The following is a 19,367-nucleotide window of genomic DNA, read 5'->3' on the forward strand; positions in this document are numbered from 1 at the left end:
ATTCCTAGTTAGGATGCAAGGGCCATGCAATTTAGTTTTCCCCCCCCCCAATAATGACTTTTAGCAAGGTACTAATATCTCCCTAATCCTGCTGTAATGACACCCCACAGATTCTGATGGGTTGTATTTCCATTCTTAAACAGTTCAATTTTTTTCTCAGATTAAAAAAATTTAGTGTGTGTGTGTGTGTGTGTGTGTGTGTGTGTGTGTGTGCATGTGTGAGCACAAATGTGTGTGTTCATGCCATGGCATGCATTCAGGGGACACAGGACAACTTGTGGGAGTTGGTTCTCTCCTTCCACCAGGTTTGAACTCAGGCTGTCAGGCTTGTTGGCATGCACCTCTAATGGCCCATCCATCTTGCTGGCCCCCATTTTGCCTCTGACCCAGGTGCCTTCATTTTCTGTTACCGTTTCTAATCTAGTTCCTTCATGGCAGAAAACAAATACCACAAGACATGATTCAAATACTTTTGCATTTATTACAAAGTGCTTTGTAGCCTAGAATGTGGTCATTTGGCAAATAAGCCATGTTGTACTCGAAAAGAAAGTGAATTATACCACTGCATGGTGGGTGTTCCATAAGTCTTGATTAGGCCAACTTGACTAGTAGAACTGTTGGATCTTTTATGTATTTATTGATTTTCTTTCTGTTTTTAGTGACTACTGAGAGATATTAAAAGCCTTGAAAAAAAAGCCAGGCATGGTGGCACATACCTTTAATCCCAGTACTCCAGAGACAGAGGCAGGTGGATTGCTGTGAGTTTGAGGCCAGCCTGGTCTACAAAGGGAGTCCAGGACAGCCAAGGCTACATAGAGAAATCCTGTCTCGGGGGGAAAAAACACCTTGAAAAAAAAATAGCTGCTGCTGTTTCTCCAGCAGACAGAGGGGGCAGGTTTAGTATCTACTGTTGCCCGATGCACATTTCTTGGAGACTGGGATGGATGCTAGGCTTAGCATTAACTGTCAACTTGACTCAGCCCAGAATCACCTGAAAAAGATGTCTTAGTTGAGTCTGTGGGCATCTCTGGGGCAAGGATTGTCCCACGCACTGTGTACCATGCTAGGTAAGTGCTCCTGGGCTATGTATGAGAGCCAACTAAGTACAAGCCTGAAAGAGAGCCAGCAAGCAGTGTCCCTCCAGGTCTCGGCCTTGGGTCCCTGACTTCCCTCATTCACGGGCGGTGACTTGCAAGTATAAGGTCACAGCATCTTCTCCTGAAGGAGAAGCTACCACACTCGTCAAACATCGCCACCAGCTACCTGGGGACCGCACGTTCAAACACGTGGCCAACGCCAGCTGGACCTCTGGCCGGTGGGAGCACATTCTAGAGCCACACTGTCCATCCAGCATGTGTGCCAGGGAAAGGGCTTACACACTAGATCACAGAAGGGTGGGGAGGGACACTGGTGTGGACTGTGAGGACCCAACAGTGGTAAGTACCTGAATGAGGTTGGAGAAATGAGAAAGGAGGGAGACTCGGACAAATATTTCAGAATCCAAAACACCAAGGGTTGGAGTGTTTTCCCATAGCAACATAAATGTAACTGCAGCAAGGAGCATGTCTTGTTTTAGTTGTTTTTTTTTTTTTTTTCTCCTTGCAGACCATTGATGTGGGCTTTTCTTTATGGTTTTTTTCCCCCTTAGAGTTTGTGGTGATCTCTCAACACACAACTCCACTGACATCATTTTCCCAATAGCTCAGCAGTTGTTCCAGTTTCTTCTTCACCAAGATCTTAAACTAAGGCAAATATATTGCTTTTAAAACACCTTCTTATCACACACTTAGTAGAGAGCATGGATGGTGTAATTTTTCTTTTTTCTTTTCTTTTCTTTCTTTTTTTTTTTTTTTTTTTTTTTTTCAAGATAGGGTCTCTCTGTGCTAGCCTTGGTAGACCAGGTTGGCCTCGAACTCACAACAATCCACCTGCCTCTGCCTCCCGAGTGCTGGGATTAAAGGTGTGTGCCACCACACCTGGCTCCTGATGGTGTAACTTTCATGTTCACGGGGAGACCAGAAATTCTGTGTGGCTCACTTTCTTGCAGTGTTTGCTTTATGGCGGTGGTGGTGTGAGAGCGAACTTGTGATTAGCCTGAGGGGCGGCTGTGCATTACAGCAGCTGGTATCACACAGCCTTTCCTGGGAGGGGAGGGGAGAAGGTATCTGTAAGCACTCCTTACCCAGAACTGAAGTCTGTACCTGGTGCCACACTGTGTCGCTTTGAAAAGTGATGGAGGCTTGCCGTTGCTGCCGCTGTTCCCTATGCTGTAGTTATTTGAAGAGCAGTTTGACATTTTGAGTCTTAGTTTGATCTGCGTATGCATGTACATGCTTGCATTCATACACGAGGCAGGCTTAAAGTACACTTCAGGATGATTTTCTTCCGAAGATAATAGCTTGTGCCAATCATCAATTTCTTGACATTCACCACCTTGCCTGGCACACTACTCTGCCTCAGTAGTGACGTGCCAGCCTTTCCTGCAGTGACATGGTGCTAAGCTTCCTCAGCAGGGACAAAGCTTGCTACAGGAGGAGGGGCTGCCTCTCCCTCTGTCTGGTTGCTGCCATCTTCGATTCTCCCCTGATGATGCTGAGCACTGTGGTGGGACTCTGCCTGGCCTGATGGATAATAACCTACATGTGGCCTTGTAGAGAGAGATGCCACATGCCCAGGCATTGTGCCTTGCAGAAATGTCCTACATCTGCATGTGGCCTGGCCAGTCTCAGTTTAGCGGCTTCCTGCAGACTGGGGCCAGCTCCAGCTTGGAGGCTGCAGGGCGGTGTGGCTCTTTCCTTGGAGTGGCGGGCACACTCTCCAGTGAGCTCTGCACCTCAGCCCTGGAAAGGACAGGAAGTGTCCTCCTTTCCAATTCGTCCATTCAGGCCATTCTTCCCAGCCTTAGCAGTTCTGTGGCCTCTTCACTGTTAAAGCCAAAATTTTTATGTTGGGCTCTTCATCACAGTGCTGGGTGGCTTGTGCCTCTGGGGAGATAGAGTCGAGGTGCAGCATGCCTCACTTAAAAAAATTACTTTTGGTGTCCAAAATAATGGGTTTCTTCATGACATTGTCATTTCTATATATCATTATATACAGCTAGGAATCCAGGGCCCATGAAAGCCATTTTTGGCATCCACCTCTTTTCAGGAGCCAGTTCTGAATTTTTTTTACTTACTTACTTTCTTTTTTTTTTTTTTTTTTTTTTAATACCCTGATTTCTGACATCAACAAAACTGTTATTTTGCTATATTGGCATATGATTTTCTTGCATTCCTGGACACAGAAAAATCTATTTTAGTCATTTTTTTTCTCAAATCCCAGGTGGTATCACCTTTCTCTCTCCACAGAATTGATACTGAGTGCGGGCATATGGTTGGTCACACTAGACTTGATGAGCTTGTCCACAGGGCAGAGAGGCTCTCTAGAAAGCTCTGGGGAAGCCAGCTGCCATATAAGCAGCAAAAGAACCATTACCGCAGCTGGAGTTCAGGCGGGTTGATCACCACTCAATGACACCCCCCCCCGCACCCCTGAAGCTTCTGATGTTCACCCATTTCACAGACAAGGAAGTAGGAAGTGTAGAATCAACAAGTGTGGGTGAGGGCCAGGCTCTGGGCCTCTGAGCTTGACTCAGAGTTTTCTGACGCTGACATGCCTATTCTTAGTGACAGTGGAAGACCATGTGGTCAGATACGACCACTTCCTGTTCTTAGAATAACCTGTGCTCTAGTTAGGTGCCCTATAGGTTTCCTTAACTCCAGTGCCTGGTCTATGCTCTTTGTAGTCATTCCATGGTGTTCCCTGTGGACAGGCTCCTGGATCCTTGTTGGTACCAAGATGTTGGGACGCCCAAAAATGGAGTCATCTTTGCACACAGCAGGCGCGCATGCGTCCTCCGCGTGATGCCAATCATCTCTCTGCATTACTTACGATGCTTAGTGCAACATGTGCGCTGTGTAGACAGACCCAGCTGATGCTACTGCTTTTTATATACTTCACCTGGAGCCGCACAACCTGCCTAGTGTCCAGGTCCCGGGTGGGACGGTTTTGGCGGCTCTTGGCGATGACCTTCACGCACTGTAGCAGTTATTGAGACTGTTATACAGTGTACATAGACCAGATGCTTAATCAAAAGGAAACCCACCATCAAGGTATCACAGCCTGCTTCCTCCTGAGGCCTCTTCTCCTTGGCTTGCAGAAGGCGTCTCCTGCTATGTCTTCACAGGCTCACCTCTTTGTATGTGTGTCTTAGTGCTCCATTGCTGTGAAGAGGCACCATGACCATGGCAGCTCTTTTAAAAAGAGAGCATTTAGCTGGGGCCTGTTTACAGTTTCAGAGGTTTTGTCTGTTGTCCTGATGGTGGTACACAGACAGACATGGTGGCTGGAGGGTTCCACATCTGGATCTGAAGGCAGCAGGAAAAGAAAAAGCCACCGCGCCTGGCCTGAGCTTCTGAAACCCTAAAGCCTATACTCACTGTCATACCTGCTCTAACAAGGCCTCACCTCCTAATCCCTCTCAAATAGTGCTACTCCCTGATGACCAAGCATTCAAATAGATGAGCCTATGAGGACCATTCTTTTTCTTTTTCTTTTTTAATTAATTTTTTTGGTTTTTTTTTTTTTTTTTTTTGAGACAGGGTTTCTCTGTGTAGCCTTGGCTGTCTTAGACTCACTTTGTAAACCAAGCTGGCCTCGAACTCACAGCGATCCGCGTACCTCTGCCTCTGGAGTGCTGGGATTAAAGGTGTTCGCCACCCGGCTATGAGGGCCATTTTCATTCAATCACCACAGTGTGTCTGTATTTGTATCTTGACTCTTTTTTTTTTTTTTTTTTTTTTTTAATGGTTTTTCAAGACAGGGTTTCTCTGTGTAGCCTTGGCTGTCCTAGACTCACTTCGTAGACCAGGCTAGCCTTGAACTCACAGCCTCTGCCTCCCAAGTGCTGAGATTAAAGGCCTGTGACACCACCGCCTGGCTCTCTTTTTATTATAATGACAATAAGATTGGATGAGCTGGTCCTAATGACCTCATTTGTGTCAGGTGCCTCTTTCAAAGTCCTGTCTCCAGGTCAGCAAGATGGCTCAGGAGATAAAGATGACTGGTATTCAAAGCTGGCCACCAGACTTCAATCTCCCCGTAGGAATGTGAACGCGAATGGCCGCTGCAGGCGCATGTGTTGGAACACTTGATCCACATTTGGTGGAACCATTTGGGAAAGACTAGGGATTGAAGAGGTATGTCACTGTGGGTAGATTGAGATGTGACGTCTCAACCCTCCCTGCTGGCATGCCTCGGCTCTGTCATCCTGGACTCTAACCCTCTGAAACTGCAAGTCCAAGTAATGCTGTCTAAATTGCCTTGGTAATAGTGTCTCCTCACAGCAATAGAAATGTAACCAAGACACTATATAAAGGTGCAAAGAGAGAACCAATTGTTCAAATTTGTCTCTGACATCTGAATATTCCCTGTAGCCTGTGCTTACCCAAGTGCTTACAAACATTCTCCCCCACCCCCTCTGACACACACACACATACACACACACTTACTTTTTCCCTTTTAAAGATCCTGTCTCCAGGGCCTGGAGAGATGGCTCAGTGGTTAAGAGTCCTGTTTGCTCTTCCAGCAATTCCCAGCAACCACATGGTGGCTCACAAACAATCTATACTGGGATCTGATGTCCTCTTCAGGTGTACATGCAAATAGAGCACTCATATGCATTAAATAAACAAATCTAAAAAAAAATCCTGTCTTCAAATACAGTCTCACACTGAAGCACTTAACTGATTCAGTCTGCATTGGTGAGTCTCAATAGCTCTATAGATGGCCCAGCCTCTAGGTTGCTCCCCAGCCTTCCCCAGGGACATGCCTTGAGCTTTTGACTTGCCCACTGATAGGGTCATTTTCTTTGTTTGTACCTCTGAACCCTGCATAACTGTCTATTGGTTGAACTTGAGAGGAAAAGGGCACAGCCCTGTCTAGGACACATGACAATAGGAATTCTATTTTTAAAAACTCAAGTTGGCTCTGAAATGAAAAAGTCAAAGCACAGGGGTGTTGGAAGGTGGGCCAGGCCAGTGTCCACCCAGATGTTGCCAGCAGGGATGTCCTTGATGAGCTCAGAAGCATCAAGGGCCAGCCCAGAGAGAGGAAGGAAAAAGGATATTAAGAAGTCTCCCTCCCCTAATCTCTCCCTTCCTCCGCCCCTGTCCCCTCTCTCCTCCCTTGCAGGGCTTTCCTATCTTCAGTCAAAGCCCAGAGCACAGCAGTGAAAAGTAACCAGAATTTTGCAACAGGGAGCTAGCGAAAAAGGAGGACACATTAAAAAAAAGAATCATCATGGTGTGTGTGGGTGGCTCCAATGTAGGACACCCATGCATAGGCTTTGGGGGAACAGGGTGGGCTCTGTCGGAGGCGGACATGGAGAATCCCACTTACCACTGGACCACCATTTTTCCAAGCCAGAGGCACTGCTGGGTTCACACCCTCAGGAGCGGGCATCCTGCTGTCTTTGCGGGAAGTTCTTTCTTTCAGGGCAGGGAGTTCACTTTTTCCACTCACAAAGCTCCCATCCCTCCCTGCTTGTTGAGAAGAGAGAAAAGACAAAGCCAAAAACCAAACCAAACCAAACAAACAAACAAAAAACCCTGTACAAAGTGTGTGTAGTGGATTCAGAGCTTTATGTCTGGACCCTGTACAATAGCCACGGTGTGCTTGGAAGAACAGAGGCTGAGGTCGGCAGGAGAATGGCCTTCGAAGACACTTCCTTACTTCTGGGACCATGAACACATGACCTCTGTGGCTAAGGGACTTTGCAGGCACAGTTGTCAAGGATCTTAAGATGGGAGAGGATTCTGGGGGTGCTGAGCCCAATCCATCCCAGGGTCTTTGTGAGGAGGAGGCAGGAGGCTCAAGGCAGGGTCTATGTGACTGTGCCTTGGAACTTCCCCAGACAGAGTGATTTGCAATAGAATATCACTATGCTGCCAGGAGAGATAGATGCCTCTGGATTCTGGAAGTGGCTGGGGAAGGGTCTTCTGAAATCTGAGGAGAAGCATATCCCACACTGACCTCCAGAACCACACACTAGTCTGTGCATTAGGAGTTCTGCGCTGCTTTCGAGCACTGCTGTCTTTGCAGCCGCACAGAGTCCATATACACATGCTGGTGCCAGCAGCTGTCCTGGTTTTCATCTGGTGGGCCAGATCAAATTCTTTTATTGACCACCGTTCCTCTTTCAGTTGTTGTGTCCCTGGCTAAAGAGTGAGTGCTACAGAAAGAAGGAGGGATGCTAAGAACATATAAAATAGAACGGTGGCATTTTTGAGTGTGGGCTTGGGGACTCTTCAGATTCTGGAAGTGAGACAGTCCCTCTGTTCTCTCCAACCTAGCATACGTGTTGCAATGTGGTGTCCCATCCAGACCTCTGATCTGGCCTTCACAGTCAAGTCAGGCTGGCAGGACAGCAGATCCGCAGCTGGCAGTGAGGAAGGTATGAGCCATGGTAAGACCCTTGAACATCAAGTCTGTTTGCTGCTTCTCCTGTTCACAGCAGGCACGGGGCTAGACCACCTTTGTAATCATGACCACAGGCCCTCATGCCTTGGCACAGGGCAGCTGCCTCTTCCTGGAAAGCTTGGGTGAGCTCAGTTGCTCGAGATCCAGTTTCTCCAGTTAAAGGCCGAGTTCGCCCCGTGTGTCAGCGTCTTCACTGGCGGGTTCACCAGTTCCCACTTCCCTTCCTCTTTGTTTTCTTCACAGAAGCACATTCCCAGAGAGGGGATCTGGAAGCGGGTTTGGAATGTTTAGAACGTTGTTACAAGTCAACACGCCTCTATGTCACGGAGGGGACCAGATGGCTCCAGGCTGCCTGGGAGCCATGGAACCAAAGCCAACATCTACCATGTTACTTTCACTTGGGGATAATTAGCCCTCTCAACAATGGGATCTCAGGTGAGATTGGTCCTAACTTGGAGTAGGGCTGCTAAGCATTCTGTGAGCCATAGACCTTTCCCACAGAATTACCAGGTACCACATGTCTATGCACAGCGAGGACCCTGCCAATCAGCTACAAAATATCTTATTCCCACCTCAGTCCCAAAGAAAGATTCAGAATGGAGGCTTTAGACAATAGAATAAAGTTCAAAGTGAAACCCTGGACCTTCAGGCCTTCCTCTGAAAGTGGACCAGCCTGGTGGGTCCTTATGTTAAAGGCTTTTCTGTTGGCATGCCTTTCTTCCCTCACCTCACCCTCATTCTAATGTCTAAAAATTTCTCTGGTTGGACAACACTTGCAAAAACTCCAAGATGCTTGGAGAAGCCAGAGCAGAGGTCACCGTTGGGTGGGGGACAAGTCATCCTATCTGCAGATAGGGACTGCCAGGAAGGTGTGACAGGCTGGGCAAGGGATAGCCTTGCCTCTTCAGGGTCCTGCCTGCTGATCCTGACTGGAAGGCTCGTCATTCAGCAGAAGCCTTAGATGAACTTCTGCGCAGCAGGCTGTCTAATTTGGGGCAGGGTGGGGGTAGACTCCAAATCGCCAGCATAAGAAAGTTCTAGAGTTTAGAAGTTTTCTTATTTCCTTGTTCTCATCCTCCTCTTCCTCCTCCCCATCTCCTCGTCCCTCCTCCCCCTCCTTCCCTCCTCCTACTGAACTGAGCTTCCCTATGCTGCTTAGGCTTCTCTCAAACTCATAAGCTCACAGGGTCATCCTGCCTCAGCCTTCGGAGTAGCTACAATTACAGCAGGTGAGCTCCACCATGACCAACTCTTACCTACAATTTTCTATACCGAGAGTCAGGGCACACAGGATCACTGATTAATTAGCTTGATGAGGGAGAAAGAGGGAGAGAAAGAGACACACACACACACACACACACACACACACACACACAGAGAGAGAGAGAGAGAGACAGACAGAGAGAGAGAGAGAGAGAGAGAGAGAGAGAGTGCCTAGCCCTGAGAGGTGAGAGAGGCAGAGCAGACAGATGCATGCACGTGTACACACACACACACACACACACACACACAGAGAGAGAGAGAGAGAGAGAGAGAGAGAGAGAGAGAGAGAGAGAGAGAGAGAGAGAGAGAGAGAGACAGAGACAGAGACAGAGACAGAGACAGAGACAGAGACAGAGACAGAGATAGAGACTACTTCTGAGAATAATAGTTCTGCTCTGCTGGGGCATGTTCAATAGGTCACCCAAAATGCCACTTCTCTGCATGCTTGCCACCAGCTTGTCATTAGAGGTTTGCACAACACTGGCCCAGCGCCTGGTCATAACTGTCAGTGCCCCTCCCAGGCCTCCAGGAGGAAGGCAGGGCCACGCAGCACCCACCTTTCTCCTCTTACTTAAACACTAACTCCTGACTGCACACAGGACCTTTGCTGTGCTGTTAGAGCTTCGGGGAGATGAACTGTGGGCCTTCTCGGGACAAACCCTGAAACTTCTTGACAGGAAGCAGGTGGGCACATTCACGTGATCCTGCCAGGCCTGGGCTGGCTGGACATTTGTTTTCATTTCTATAAAGAGTGCCGTGCCCCTGAGCCTGCTTTACTTTGAGGCAAATGATGCATAAGGTGGGGACACATACCTTTCTCACCAGTTGGGCAAAATCCCCACATTCTCTGGGTGGGAGCCTGAGGAGTGGCCTCGTGCAGGAGTCGAGTGCTGAGCTATGGCTCACAATGAGGGTGGTGCCCACTGTAGACGAAACAGCTCAAGGTCAGAGCAGGCCCAGAGAGCGCCGTGCCACATATAGGCTTCCTCAACGTCTAGCGGGTCCAGCTACCATGCCCCCGAGGTGGTGGAGTAGGAGGTCATTCGCCATGATTCAGAGTACACCGCCTTGCCACATGGGGGCCTGGGAGTAGGAAGGATGAGTCGACTGTGTGCCAGCTTCAAGGATGGCATAGGGATGTTCCGAGCCACTATCCCCCCCCCCCCTTGTGGCTGGCTGCCTAGGTCCTGTCAGCCACAGGTGGGGTATGTGATGGCTGCCACCAAGACTCGATCCAATCACTTTAGCTGGCTTATCACTGTGAGTCTGAGATGCTGTCTGCTTTAGATAAGCCTTTGCAGGCCTCCAGGAACTTCCTCAGGTGACATGGTGGGCTGCAGATGGAGCCTGGTGTGGGATCCATGCTGTGTGTGTGTGTGTGTCATGCTGGACAAAGTGAAGCTCAGAAAGCTGGTGGTTGACTGTGTGAAGCTGGGAGAGTGGGGAGCATGGCTGGTAGTTAGGGCAGGTGGCCTGTGGCGTAGCCTCACTTTCCTTAGGCATCGGCTACCCCATCTTTCTGTCATTCTAGGCTTCTCTTGTTTCCTTCAGATTAACTCTAGTCTTTTGGACAGATGTAGTTTGTTAAGACCCTGATATTCTAGACCCACCCAACGGTGTTCAGCACCAGAGCATGCAGGGATACATAGACTATGGGTGTATGCATCTACTTCCTGTCATGGTGCAGATGAGATACTGTCTTGGCCAGAGCATGGGGGTGGGGTGGGGGCATGGGGAGGTAGGGGACATTAATAGCTCCAAATCAGCCAATCCCATCCCAGGGAAGCCTGAGGCGGCTCCTCCTCAAGCCTATGGGACACTCACTGTCTTGTGGGCATGTGTTGATGATCTGTCCCATGCTCACAGCGCACCTGTCCACATACTGGTCATAACTCTCAGCTGGCATTAGGGAACAGCGGGGGAATGCAGGCCTGGAAAGGGGATAGAGAGAGAGATGTGGATACTGCCCTAGATAGAGCCTTCTGGAGACCAAGAGTGTCCTGGAGCAGCAGAGAAGGACCATGATGCCCCAGACGACCTCCCAGGCAGGGAACATGGATTCGTGGCCAGAAGTGGCTCCTGGGTGTGTCCCACACTGGCAGAGGGCTGTGGTACCACCAGCGTGGAGGCTGACTGACAACAGGAAAGCTGTACATCTCAGGCTACTTGGGGATAGTCACCCTGGAAAAAGATAAAGGCACTTCTCTTCAGGAACCTCTTCTGGCTGAGGGCCATCTGTGTCTATTCTTGCAGGGCCAGTTTGAAGAGGGACACCCCATCTTCCATATGTGGTCAGGTCCCCTAGCCTCCATCACCTCCACGTGATGGTGTGTTCGCTGTAGCTGCCTTCACGAGGAGTCTTGTTGGTGTGGCTGAGCAAGCCCACACCCCTCAAGCCATTTCCCATCGCCTCCCTGCTGCCCCTGCTAAAGGTATAGTTCAGTCTGTTTCACTCTCCAGTGCAGGGCCCCACCTCAGTAGACAGATCTTCTTTAACAAGAACTAGAAAAGCCTCAGTAGCAGAGACTCGCAAGGTACATGCATACCTGTAGTCAAGGTCAACATTGAAGTTTGCCTCCTTCAGCTCCTCCAAGGTCAAGAAGGTCAGAGTGGTCTTGCTGGCTTCCCACTTCATCCATTCGAAGATGCCGGGCTCAACTCTTATCTTCAGCTTCTTGTCCAGTTTGAGTTCTGGGGGTGGTGGTGGGGCCGGGGTCAGTGGAAAACAAGCATGGAGCATTGCCAATGTTACAGAAAGAAGTTTCTTCATAGCTAGATCCACCATGCTAATTAGCTTTTTTGTTTTTGTTGTTAACTTGACACAGGCTATGGTCATCTGGGAAGAGGGAACCTTGATCGAGAAGATGCCTCGGTAAGATCAGGCTGTAGGGCAAGTCTCTAGCTGCCCTGGAACTCACCATGTAGAGGCCTTGAACTCACAGAAACCCACCTGCCTCTGCATCCCAAGTGCTGAGATGGCAGGCGTGCACTATTATGCCCATTTTCCTTGGTTAATTACTGAGGTGGGAAGGCCAAAACCACTGTGGGTGGTGCCGCTCCTGGGCAGGCAATCCTGGGTGCTCTGAGGAAAGCAGGATGAGCAAGCCATGGGGAGGAAGCTGGTAGTAGGCAGCACCCCTCCATGATGTCAGCTGCTGCCTCCAGGGTCCTGCTGTGGATCCCTACCACACAATCGCTCTGACTGATAAACCATGGGTGGAAAGCTAAGTCAAATACATGTTTTCCTTCTCCGAGTTGGTTTTGGTTAGTATTTTATCAGTGATGGAAAAGCAAACTAAGACTCCAACCTATAGGTGAGCCCAAGGAAACCCTTCACAAATGTGACTCTTTCCTGGCAAACGTCATCCTGTGATTTAAGCACAGCATTGTGGTGTCGTCAGAGACCCAAGCCACCAGGCAGTTGTAGTCCTCCAAGGGCTGACAGCATGCTACTCATCAAGGGGGCCATGATGCTTTTCTAGGGAACCACCACAGGCAGCAGGCTCACAGTCTTACCCTCCCGCCCCCGTTTTTTTTTTTTTTTTAAAGATTTATTATGTATACAGTGTTCTGCCTGCATGTACATCTGCCCACCAGAAGAGGGCATCAGATTGCATTATAGATGGTTGTGAGCCACCATGTGGTTGCTGGAAGAGCAGTCAGTGCTCTGAATCTCTGAGCTATGGCTCCAGCCCTACACAGTCTCACCCTTGTTAGAAGGATATGGTGATAGTGACAGGGAGTCCCGATGGGGCAAAAGGGAAAGAGGTTGGGGGGGGGAGGGAACATCTGGAACATTCTGATCCCTCACGGCACATCCTTCCCAAGCATTTTGTATCTTGACCAAAAGACCCATCAAGTGAGGCTGTCTGTGAATGGGATGAAAATGTAGTAGGCAAGAGGGGTTCACACTGGAGGCATGGCCCCTGCCTCCTAACTGCTGACTTTGGACAGGAACTTTGTTTTGCAGTGAACAAAGAGGGCTTTCATCCCATGCTGTGTACACTTCCATGACCCCCTACATGTGGGCAGAACCCCAGGTGACCACTGGCCTCCCACATGCCTCTGTTGTCTTGCACAGCCTGACAGGATCTGCAAGCAGCTTCCTGACAGGAAGATGGACAGCTCCCCTCCTGCACTGATCCTGCTCTGGGACGTCACTCACTGATCTAGAAGGGTCCGCAGCAGCCCCAGCAGTAAGGAGCCACAGGGCAAAGTATGATGATGGATGTTGGCCCTGTGACACCTGTCCCCACAGGTCCCACAACCCTATCATCCTGAGGTGTGAGTGGGTCATTTTTTCCAGCAGCTTCTAGGAAGCTGGTTTCTAATTGCCTTTTAGCTTCGTTGTAGCCATTCTTCGTCCATCATCTCGTTCACCTCCATTTCCTCTTTGCTCCCCATGGAGAGCAGCCCCAAGGTCAAGACAAGAGGCGAGGCGAGGCGAGGCTGAGCTGCTCACCCACCTTCCAGGATGTGCTTGGCCGTCTGCACACAGCGCAGGGCTGGAGACGCAAAGACTGCTGTGATTCTGGTGCCGCTGTCCTGCAGGGCCTCTCCTGAAAAACAGCAGGTGAACCCTTCATGTATCAGCCCAGGATGAGGGCTTGCCTTGGTGGCAGGCAGGCATGTATGAGGCTTCCAAGCCACTGCTGCACACAACTGCAGGGTCCCTCCACCAGGTTAGGGTAGAACCTGCAACTGTGACCTGCATTCGCTTTTGTGACTACATTATTATGTTGTATGGTAGGAGGGGGGTGGCCCAGGGGTCAGTGAGCCCATAGGTAGTGGAGGTTCCTCCCCGAGGGCCACAGAGCAGGAATAAGAGGAAACTGAAAGGGTTGTACTTGGCATGTGAGCCATACGGCTTGACTGTGTTGAAAGATGGAGGGGCTATGTGACCCTGGGTAAATGATCTAGCATCTCTGAGAATGCCCCCTCCCTGCTCATATATTTAAAAGTTTGGTCCCCAGTTGGTGGAATTGTTTGGGAAGCATTAGGAGGTGTGGCCATGTTGTAGGAGGTGTGTCACTGGGGGGTGGGCTTTGAGGTTTCAGAAGCTCATGTCAGGTGCAGTCTCCCTCTGCCTCCTGCCTGTAGATCAGGATACAAGCTCTCAGCTGCTGCTCCAATGCCATGCCTGCCTGCCAGTATGCTCCCTGCTGTGATGACTGTGAGCTAACCCTCTGAAACTGTAAGCAGGCCCTCAGTTAAATGCTTAGTTTTATAAGTTGTCGTGGTCATGGCATTTCATCACAGCAATACAACAGTAATTAAGACAATCTCTGTGTATTGGTATGGGAAGATACCAATACTGATGGCAAAGGCCGCATGGCAGGGGTTCAGTGTACACAGCTATAATCATAACTGTTCCTCCCCTGTGGGAACACTCTAAGACATACCAGCAAGTTTGGCCTGGAAAATTCCACAGGATGATAATGGTGGGTCATTCTCAAAGTCTTTGATGCCACTACTCCTCCTGGGCAGGCTTCGGGGGAAGTTCAGGTCTGGCCTGTAGTATTTTCCTAAGGTAAAAACAAGTAGCAGACATCTGAGACCATTGAGTCAGATCTCATTTGTCACCCAAGTCACCAAGACTGAGATCCACACCCCAGGGAAGGCTATTCTCTAAGTCCTTGCCAATGTTGTCATTTATGGACTATTCTCTGTGATGTGCACTCAATTCATGGAAAAGATATTGCTTTGCAGGCTTGTAACTTGTTCTCAAATGCAGAGCACTTAGGTTTGAGCCCCAGGGGCCAGGATCCCACTTTACCCTTTTAGCCCTCAACACTCACACAGGTGAGAGGAAGCTGTGTCCCCAGGACAAGCTTCTCAGTAGTTATCAGTTAACTGAAGACAGTGTGAAGTCTCCCATGTGCGCTGGTGTGACAGCCCACAGTTGGGTGACCCACCTGGAGAACTCTTCAGTTGGGTATTTGAATGCAGGACCAGAAAACAGCGGCTGCATGACACCTTGGTCCCTTTGAGTTTGATTAAGGTCTCTTAACCTGCTAGAAATCCTGACCTGTTGCAGGATGTTTGATCCCATTGTGAACCCCAAGATAATGAACTGTAAAAACCTGTTTCTGATTGTGGTATGGCTCAGTCTTTGATCCTAGAGCTCTCTGTTTACTGTAAACAAGCACTTGTGGTGTGGCTCAGCCCTAGCACACACCTTTAATCCAGGAGCTTTCTGTAAACAGGATTAAATGTAGTTAACACTAGGTCAAGAGGCAGAGCAAGTAACCAGGTTGACAGGAAGTGAATATGGGGAAAATACATAGAGAGTGAGAGGAAGTCCAGAGGATGGATAGAGAGATGCAGAGGAAGTAGAAAGGAGTGACATTGAGTTGAATGGTCAGTGTGGAGAAGGAGAAAGGACTTTTTCCTTTTGGGATGGTAGCTGAATAGGAAGGTCAGCTGGGTGCTTCCTCTACCTCTCTAAGCGAGCAAATTTTCACCCCAGCATCTGGTTCCTGAGTTTTCATTGGTAAAATGGAACGATTGGGATTTTCTTTCTAGGAAACAATACTGTCCCTTAGCTATGAGCTGTGTGACCAGAAACGAGTGGCTTAACCTCTGTCATCAGAGAAAAGGGGAATCCAGAATTGTCACAAGCCACTGAACTGATGCCAAGGGCCTGGCTCAGACATGTGGCCAATGTGTATGTGGGTGGGTTTCCATATCCACACTAGTGACCCAAAAGCCTGGTGGCGCTGGCATCTCCCAGCAGCTGCTCTGCCATGGTTGCTTTTAGGGATAGCACTGTTGGTATCTAGGGTCCCTCAAGGACACAGAGCCAGTCTGTCTAGAGTCATCTGGACTCAACCTACCATCAGTGGTAGTGCACTGCTGCAGCCAAGACTTCCCAAAGACCTGGTCCACTCTCTCCCCATGGCGTACAACCAGAACACCTCTCCTCGCAATGGTAGCCTGGGGTGGGAGCAATGGGGCAAGGAGTTAATAACCAGACTCAGTCCGCAGTATCCACCACCCATGGCCTAGAGACAGAGCCTCTCCCAGGCTGCTCAGCAACTGTAGTCAGGCTGCCCAGTGACTGTGGTCAGGCTGCCAGTCTTCACAGTGTGAGGCCAGGAGATTGCTTTTATTTCTCCATGTTTAATTTCCTGGGCTCCATGACTTCATAAGGGAGATGAAAAGAAGACTGGCCCCATTACAGACATGTACTTTTCCACTTTTTTTTTGTCTCTTCCAAGTGTCTTTCTGTTTGTCTATATCTATCTATCTATCTATCTATCTATCTATCTATCTATCATTTATCTATCTCTATCTCCCAAGTGTGTGTGTGTGTATGTGTGTGTGTATATCTCCCAAGTATGTATATCCCTACCTGTCTGTCTAAATTTATATTATTTATGTGCCTATATATCTATGTATCTATTCTATGTATCTATCTATGTATTTATTTCCCAAATCTACCTATCTTACACACACACACACACACACACCTACTTGCTGACTGTCTAAATCTGTATTATCTATCTATCTATCTATCTATCTATCTATCTATCTATCTATCTATCATCTGTCAATCTATGATGGTTGTAATGAAAAGTGTTCCCTATAGGCTTAGGTAATTGAATACTTGGTCCTCAGCTGGCAGTGCTGTTTGGGGTGGGTTTAGGAAATGCACCCTTGTTGGAGGAAGTATGTTGTTGGGATCAGACCTTGAGAGATGAAAGCTTTGCCCCACTTCCACTTTGCTCTGTGTCGATTTTGCATTTAAGGATGTGAATTGTCCGCTTCCTGCTCTTGCCAGCCATACCTGCTGCTTGCTGCCATGCCCTCTCACCATGATGGACTCTTACTCTTTTGATGGGATGCTTTGATGGCTGCTCTTGGTTGTCAACTTGACTACGTCTAGAATCAACTAAAAACCAAGCAGCTGACCATGCCTGTGAGGTGCCACTTGCAGTCTGGGCCACCCATCCTGGTGACAGAATACATAAAAGGACCTGGAAGGAGGACATTTCTGCTTTTTGCCTGCCTGTCCTCACCCTCACTGTCATCTCTCCTGTTGCTGAGGCATTCCTTTGCAGGTGTGAGAACCCACTTCCTCAGGACTCCAACGCGGGCTGAAGAGCGGCAGCTCTCTAGGAATCCTCTGGGACTCCAGCCTCAAGGACAGAACAACTACCAGAGTCTTGCCCTTTCCTCTGGGAGACAGCCATGGCTGGACGAGCAGGACCACAGCCTGTAAACCACTCTAGTAAATCCTTTTTTAATACATAGATATTTATTCTACCAGTTTTGTTTCTCTAGAGAAATCTAATAAAAACTATAAACCAAATAAGCTTTCTTCTATAAGCTCCTTTGGTTGTGGGGTTTTATCACAGCAATAAAAAAATACCTACTACACAATCACTTATCTACCAATTTACTATCTACTGTCTATTATCTATCTATCATCTTCCAACAATCTATCATCTATCTATCCATCTATCTTCATGTTTCTTTTTTCCTCCCTCCCCCCTCTCTCTCTCTCTCACACACACACACTAATCTATTTATAGTTTGCTCATTTACTGCAGTTCTTCTTCTTCTTCTTCTTCTTCTTCTTCTTCTTCTTCTTCTTCTTCTTCTTCTTCTTCTTCTTCTTCTTCTTCCTCTTCTTCCCTCTGAGACCACCGATGCTTGAGTCCATCCTAAGGCAGCTTTTCCACAGCGCCCAGGTAAAAGTGTTTTGCCTCTGAGCACTCAGGTAAGAAGCCCTTCCTCATCTTCTTCATTGCCTTCCTATAGCTGGCCAATCCCTGCCTGCCCAAGTGCTCTTAGTGAGTAGGGCAGCCATCCCACAGATCCCACAGTGCACCTGAGGTAGGCTGAGTACCCCTGCAGGTAGCAAAGTCACAGATGCTCAAGTCCCTTGTATAAAATGACGTGATATTTTTATTGAACATAGGCACATTGATGCCCTGTGCACTCTAACTCTCTCCAGGCGACTCAAACACTTAATGCTGTGTGGACAGTAATTATGCTATATTGTTTACAGAACAATGACAGGTAAAATCTGAATGGCTCAGTACTGGTGCAGCGATTGCCTTCCTCCCTCCCTTCTTTCCTCCCTCCCTCCATTCCTCCCTTCATCTCTTTCTTTCTTGTTTTCTTTTGAGACATTGTCTGACAATGTAGCCCAGGCTGCCCTGGAACTTTCTATGTAGTACAGGTTGGTCTCGAGACTTATAACTATCCTCCTTCTTCGACCTCTCTCCCCATCACCACCACCAAGTGCTGGGATTACAGATATGTGTCACCACAGCCAGTGTGGATCTTGAATATTATTCAAAAGCGTGGATGTGGAAGGCCTGGTGGCCAGCCTATGGCACTACTGAGAGTGGGACCTTTAGGAGGTCAGGCCTCGTGGGAAGAAGTTAGGTCACTGGACTTGTGACTTTGAAGAGCTCTTGGGACCCAGCCCCTTCCTCTCTTAGCTTTCTGACTTCTGTCAGATAACCAGCTCTCCTTCCCTATCTGCCTCTATCATAATAGATTGTGCCACAACAGGCCCAAAGCAACAGGTCCGAATGACGACGGACTGAAGACTCTAAGATTATGACAAATAGACCAGAACAAAGCATTCAGTTTTTAAAGTTGGTCATTTTGGGTATTTTGTTGGAATACTGGGAAGCTGATTAGGGTGGGATCCAGTCCTCTATAATATTTTCCATCCCCAGATGGTTGCATCAAATGGTAAAACAAACAAACAAAACAAAACAAAACAAAACAACAAACAAAAAAAACCTGTGATCTAGAGGTACAGAAGCTGCTATTTTATTTTGTTTTAACTTTAACCTGACAGTGCCCAGCAAACTCAAGTCATGGCGGTGAGTGGGCAGCAGCTCTCTGGAACTTTCCAGGCTGTCCTTAGCACTTCACAGTCACCGGGTATATGCCCATGGGGAGGCCTGTGTTTGGGGAGAAGCCCGGGGGTCCTTGGCAGTAATACATCAACCTTCAGGAGGGGTTCCTGTGTGAATAGGCTCATCCTCACTTGGGAGAAAAGCCAAAGTCTAGCAGCCATGGCTACCATGATGTTACCCCAGCAAGCATGGTTTAACTAACAAACCAAACCAAACCAAACAAAGAACAAAAATCAAGACAAAGCAACAGCAACAAAACCGGGGCCCTGTTACCTGCAGAGCCTGTATGCTGCTAATGCTCCTTGGCATTGGTGGGGTGTGGGACTCCCCATTTCTCCTGCTGCTGGCTTCACCGTCCCTCCTAGAGTTCATGTCCATGGCTAGACTGAATGTGTATGTCCTGTGGGGGAAGAGAAGAGGCTGTGAACACAGACATGACATATCGTCACCATGGTTTCTGATCATGAATGTTTGCAGGAATATGTGCCTCACCTCTGCAGTAAAGACCACAAAATGAAGCCAAATGTGCAGAGTGCTCCGGGCATGACTTGTTGGCTCATGGCTCTAGCACCATGGCGATGCCATCCTATTTCAACACTGTGCCCAGATGCACGACTTTATTTTAGAGATGGCAGTTTCTCTGTGTTGCTCAAGCTGGCCATGATCTCTTGGTTTAAGACAGCTTCTCATCTCAACCTTCAA

General features: G+C 48.5%; 1 protein-coding gene across 2 annotated transcripts in view; it reads right to left on the reverse strand.

Moving 5' to 3' along the window:
- Window positions 1-7,545: 7,545 nt before the first annotated feature.
- Window positions 7,546-19,367, reverse strand: part of Ubash3a (ubiquitin associated and SH3 domain containing A) — a 32,066-nt gene continuing 20,244 nt past the window's right edge. The window contains exons 7-14 of one of the 2 annotated variants that reach the window (XM_051153386.1): window positions 18,939-19,065; window positions 15,618-15,717; window positions 14,184-14,306; window positions 13,248-13,340; window positions 11,328-11,472; window positions 10,606-10,712; window positions 9,595-9,704; window positions 7,546-7,784 (exon numbers count right to left, since the gene is read on the reverse strand). In XM_051153386.1, the coding sequence (XP_051009343.1) occupies window positions 7,647-7,784; window positions 9,595-9,704; window positions 10,606-10,712; window positions 11,328-11,472; window positions 13,248-13,340; window positions 14,184-14,306; window positions 15,618-15,717; window positions 18,939-19,065 (943 nt within the window). In that variant the 3' untranslated portion in view covers window positions 7,546-7,646. The remainder of the gene's footprint in view (window positions 7,785-9,594; window positions 9,705-10,605; window positions 10,713-11,327; window positions 11,473-13,247; window positions 13,341-14,183; window positions 14,307-15,617; window positions 15,718-18,938; window positions 19,066-19,367) is intronic. The other variant, XM_051153387.1, reaches the window with a different exon arrangement.

Source organism: Acomys russatus, chromosome 11, assembly GCF_903995435.1.
Source record: "Acomys russatus chromosome 11, mAcoRus1.1, whole genome shotgun sequence".
Lineage (NCBI taxonomy): Eukaryota > Metazoa > Chordata > Mammalia > Rodentia > Muridae > Acomys > Acomys russatus.